The 5,094-nt window shown below is 39.9% G+C and overlaps 1 protein-coding gene across 1 annotated transcript; it reads right to left on the bottom strand.

The window, feature by feature from the left end:
• Positions 1 to 322: 322 nt before the first annotated feature.
• LOC149247038 (protein neprosin-like) lies at positions 323 to 4,656 on the bottom strand. The gene is made up of 7 exons (XM_089458106.1): positions 3,747 to 4,656; positions 3,017 to 3,103; positions 2,680 to 2,910; positions 2,084 to 2,248; positions 1,930 to 1,983; positions 1,692 to 1,838; positions 323 to 1,151 (listed from the first exon to the last, which is right to left on the bottom strand). The coding sequence occupies exons 1-7, from the start codon at positions 3,990 to 3,992 to the stop codon at positions 774 to 776; spliced, it is 1,308 nt and encodes a 435-aa protein (XP_089314232.1). The 5' UTR covers positions 3,993 to 4,656; the 3' UTR covers positions 323 to 773.
• Positions 4,657 to 5,094: the final 438 nt, after the last annotated feature.

Here is a 5,094-nt window from a genome sequence, read left to right as displayed (position 1 = left end):
TGTATACATATATTCTGAGATGTATCTGTCATATATTTATGTTATCGTATTACATAATGTTGTATCTTCGTAAAAATATAAAATAATTTGTTGAAGTTGGATTGTGGGCACATTTTTAAAGGGTTTTATTTGAAAATCGAGACGCGTTGTCTTGAATTTTAGTCCCACACGGAGAAAAATGGGTGGTCTTCTTTGAAAACAGAAGAGATGTCAATGGTTTGATCGTACACCACATGCTTTACTTTGAAGAAGTGGCGTCAATACATGTCATAGTTTGTTTCAGAAATGCTGCAGACCTCCTTAAAAGTACCTGCCAACCCTGTGAAGAAAAAGATAACGTATTTTCAAACTGCAAAAGCGAATACAGTTGCAGAATAATTTGAGATAATCACACTGCATAATGGTCTCTCTTTTATAATGTCCTTACTGGACTTATTAGGCGTTTGACATGAACGAACGTTACAGGAAGGGCTTGGGACTTGAACCCACAAAATGAAACATACAGTGTGTATAATCACTCCAGTCCTCCTACCTTACCCACATTATGTACTGGACAAAGAAAACATCAGCTCTGTAAGAAGAAATAAGAAAAGTATATCTGAATCACTGCTCGTCGGGGAACAACACAGAGATGATCTATCGTCAATATGACACACAGTGGTGGAGAAAACGAATGTATACCCAGCTAGAATTCATTAGACATGAATCCCTGAAATCAAAAAGAGAAAAATATGTGTAGATCGGTGTATAATAATGTGTGGGAAGAAGGGGCCTCATGGACATCTTGGATTTCGGCCTGGTCCACCATAGTAGAAGTAGTTTCCCCACTTGTTATTCACTCCTGCTTGAATGTCATAGCATTCTGGACGTTCTGAGACAAGCTGTAGATTGATGGGAGGTATCAAGCTGTTGTCCCAGTCTACCACTTGAATATCTTTGAAATAACTGGCTCTGGAGAAACTTTCTTCTGCAAAATGGCCACTGCCCATCTGTGTGCTGGTGTGCATGCCCTCGGACCCTTTGTTCACAATCTCCCCTCCCCATTGAACCGTCATCGCATTATCTGCTAGATGGCTGAAGAGAGATGCAGGCCAATACCCTACTGATAGTCTATCTCCAAAATCCAACCACCAGTCTCCATCATTTGGATCCTGATCAGTTCAATCCATATATGAGAAATCATCAGAATCAGCTCATAAACTTTCTTCAAACTTCCTACACAAATCTTCCTAAATAGTTACAGTGATTACAGTGAGCTAATTTGGGTACCCAATTGAAAATTACAGTGATGGTAATTGCAATGCAGTAGATTTATGCTAGTGAGTGGAATCATAGGGGCCTATTTTGTACAGTGATGGTAATTGCAATTCAGTACATTTATGCTAGTGAGTGGAATCATAGGGGCCTATTTGTGCAGTGATGGTAATTGCAATTCAGTAGATATATGCTAGTAAGTGGAATGATAGGGGCCTATTTTGCACAGTGATGTTAATTGCAATTCAGTAGATTTATGCTAGTTAGTGGATTCATAGGGGGCCTATTTTGTATAGTCTATTCTGAAACAGTTTCTGTTATGATCTGAGACTGGATGGCTACATCCCGGCAAACACAAAATCTTTACTAAACAAATTATATAATAACATGATTAGAACTTCATGGTTTGAAAGGAGAAAAAACAAGTAACTGTTTACCTTCCAAACAAGCAAGTTGATATCAAATTGGGCGCCATTATATTGAGAAGTAGGGTATATAGCAGCTCCAAGAGCGAGCTGATTATTTGTTTGCACGAATCCTGAGCATAACAGGTTATAGCAACCAGTAGACTGGTAAGCATCACTCTGCAAACACCCCAAAAAAACATTAGGTCTCAATTTGGGATGTAATGTAGGATAGATCAAATGGTATTATGTGAAGCTTTGCTGCACTAACCGTCCAATATGTGAAAAACCGAGGATACGAATCTCCATAGATCTCCGGGCTGACCTGCAAAATTTGAGAGTAATTTACACATTAAATTTAGCCCCAAAGCTGCCTTAGATATGGGGAACAAGAATATTGCAATGAGCAGAACTGTAATACATACTTGCCACCCAACTTCGATTGTGTCAAGATCACCCTCAAAGTGACCAGAGATGATCCATATCTGTGACAGACTGAACTCAGAAGGGTCCTGTATAAGAGGCGTCCATACATTCAGACTGGCTTTTGCACCATAGTACTGGTCCCCCGACACGAATCCTACTGAATGCTGTATAGAGAAATCTCAAACCATTAGAAATACAGCTAATTCTATCCTGCTAAAGATAGCAGAGGAATATGAATTGAAATTTCTGCAGGTGCGAATCTCAATGTTGTAACAGCAGTGAACTCTCTCAGGTTAAAGATAATCAGATTATGACAGGAAATTAAGTTTAAGTAGGGAGCAGTTTACTTGTGTAGCAAACTTTTTAAATTTTTCTTATTGATTCATGGAGTGTTCATGGATTCAGAACTCTAAAATTTGACTGATTGTTTCCAAATTTGAATAGATTCAGAATTGAGAATTGGGTACTTGGAAACATGTTCCACTGCACACAAACCTTGAATAGGACTTGACTGGATTAAAACTTGGTTCATAATAATCTGATGATGCCTAAAATTTGAGAAGAGGACCTTAGAAATACTCAGACAACAACATACTTCATGGGTGTAGCTATCTTCTGTGTAGTGCTTCGTAGGATTCCAGGGAGTTGGCCGACCATGGGGCTTACGGCCAAATCTTTTCACAGACCCAAATCTCATAACATCTTCCTTTTTCGTACGGCGAATGGGAACAGTCCCATTCGGACACTTCCCGTGTCGATGCCATGGCTGGAAATTCTTCAATGAAGATCCGATTTTATAGCCCTTGGGCCGTCTCACGGGCGGTTCCTGCATCACATTTATCCTCCACAGATCACTAAAACAGAACGAAATCCTAACATATGTATGCATGGTGGCCATGAAAAGAGATTGAATTAGGCATTGCAGAGGTTACCCGAGGCAAGAGTCCTTTCAAACGAGGGTGATCGAATGCAGGCTGTTGATGAGCGAGCACGCAATCAATAATATCTCCATCTGGACTCTGTCAAATCCCAAAATCCAAAACGATCAGAAAACAAATTCCAAACAAATTACACAAAACCAAACCAAACCACAATGTTGGGTATTGTTAGATATCAATCCACATCCAGAACAAGGTTGCCAGTCATGAAATGACCATGTAGCTGAATAATATATGACAGAGTATATAGCTCAGTGATATAGTCTAGGTTTGATTCTCCCCATTCTTCCCTGTATCACTGGCCAGGTACCATTCTTCCCTGTATCTTCCCTGAATCACTGGTAACAGGACATTTTTAACATGGAGTCTTTCCACCATTAAATAGATCACATTAGACATAAATAACATGGAAAGAATCACGGGTTCTTCATACTCAGGGCATTCTTCTATACTTTAACAATCCCCAAACCAAACCAACACGATCACAAACCAAAGCAACACGATCACATTAGAGATGAATATCATAAAAAAAATCATGGGTTCTTGATTCTCAGTGCATTCTTCTGTACTTTGACAATCCCCAAACCAACATGTACCAGTGATTTCCATACCAGTAGTTACATGACCGTTTCTATGACTGGCAACCTTGTTTCAATTGTGGATTAGATTGATATATAAATATTCCAACACCATGGCAGATGCAGATACCGATGCAGCAACGTGCCTGAATAGTCTTTAAGGCCGGTTTGTTCAATCTCTTGAGATGCTTTGCTATTCTCTTCAATTTAATCTCTGTAACATTGAAATTAGGCATCAATGGCTCCTCCTCCAGAGCACCAGCAGCAGGAGGCAGAGGAAGAAGCAGGAGGAAGCAAACAAGGCAGATGAGAACAGAAAGTCTCATCCAAGAACAAGGGACAAATGTATAGAATGTCGCCGAGGATCGTGGCATCTGTGGGAGCGACTCCATGGCTTGCGATTGATGAGAACCGAAACCAAAAATCCATCGGTTTTGTCCTCTTCCAGATGATCTTATTCCTGTTCCTATCCCTAACGGATTGCACTACAGAGCCTCCATGCTCAATTTTCACACCTCCATCATTACCACAGCTCTTCCTCCAATGTATTCTTCATGTCAGAAGCTCACAGAAGGGCACAGGCATAGAAGCTCTTAAAATACACCTATATATCTATTAAATTTGGGCAGCTCTTAAAATACACCTATATATCTATTAAATTTGGGCATGCCATGTGCCCATGCCTGGGATTAAAAAGGCCAAATCCCAGTATCCAGAGAACTCAATAGAAAATTCAATTCAATTCCTAACGTTTCCCTTCAAACCAGCAACTGGGATCTTTTCTTTCTCACTTCCCTAGGCATGACCATGGCCCGACCTCTTTTTTTGGTCTCCGGCAATGATGCGTCCCACCTGGACATAAGTGTTGCAGAACCCACGAAGGTCCCAGCCTCCTCCCGCCTCAGGGAAGAAAAAACAAAAGGGCAGAATGTGGGCACTCTTTTTCACTCAGTATATACATTTATTTGAATCAGACGAACCCCTTGGCCCACTGTGCAGGGCGTGCACCAAAAGCTTCTGATGGCAGTGCTTAATATAATGTATTTGTATTCCATTCTCTTTCCTCCCAAATTTGTAATAGTGACCCTCGGTGAATAAGCATCGAGTTCTTCACATGGCTTACCAGCCTCGGATTGTCTAAAGTCACTTTTTTGATGCGGAAAAGAACCAAGACCGGTTGCCTGGCATGGTTTTAAGTCATTTTTTTTTGAGCCTTCAGGAGGAATTGTTTGGATGGTCAAAAGTGGTTGGAATTTGGGCAAATAAAAATTCAGAGGAATTGTCTAGATAACCACAAGTGATTGAAATTTGGGCAAAAAAGTTCAAAAAATATTGTAGAGACATTATTTGAATCATGTTTTAGATGATGGAAATGAATTCAACAACATCAAAAACCTCTGGAGCACTTAAAATTATGAAATTTAACAGCTTTTACTTAGATTTAGAAAAATTCCTACCAGATTTTTCTAAAATATGACCAGAATTTCCATAATT

The sequence above is a fragment of the Pinus tabuliformis genome, chromosome 7, assembly GCF_031772625.1.
Source record: "Pinus tabuliformis cultivar Carrire ecotype Pingquan chromosome 7, CPIR1, whole genome shotgun sequence".
Classification (NCBI taxonomy): Eukaryota; Viridiplantae; Streptophyta; class Pinopsida; order Pinales; family Pinaceae; genus Pinus; species Pinus tabuliformis.
Note: the sequence above shows the minus strand (reverse complement) of the source record. Positions and strands in the feature narration are given on the sequence as shown.

Excerpts from the sequence above, each read along its gene's own strand:
- LOC149247038 (XM_089458106.1), bottom strand. The coding sequence starts at position 3,992 with ATGGAGTCGCTCCCACAGATGCCACGATCCTCGGCGACATTCTATACA. Across the intron at positions 1,984-2,083 it reads CAATCGAAGTTGGGTGGCAA|GTCAGCCCGGAGATCTATGG; the intron begins GTATGTATTACA and ends CAAATTTTGCAG. Across the intron at positions 1,152-1,691 it reads TCAACTTGCTTGTTTGGAAG|GATCCAAATGATGGAGACTG; the intron begins GTAAACAGTTAC and ends TGAACTGATCAG.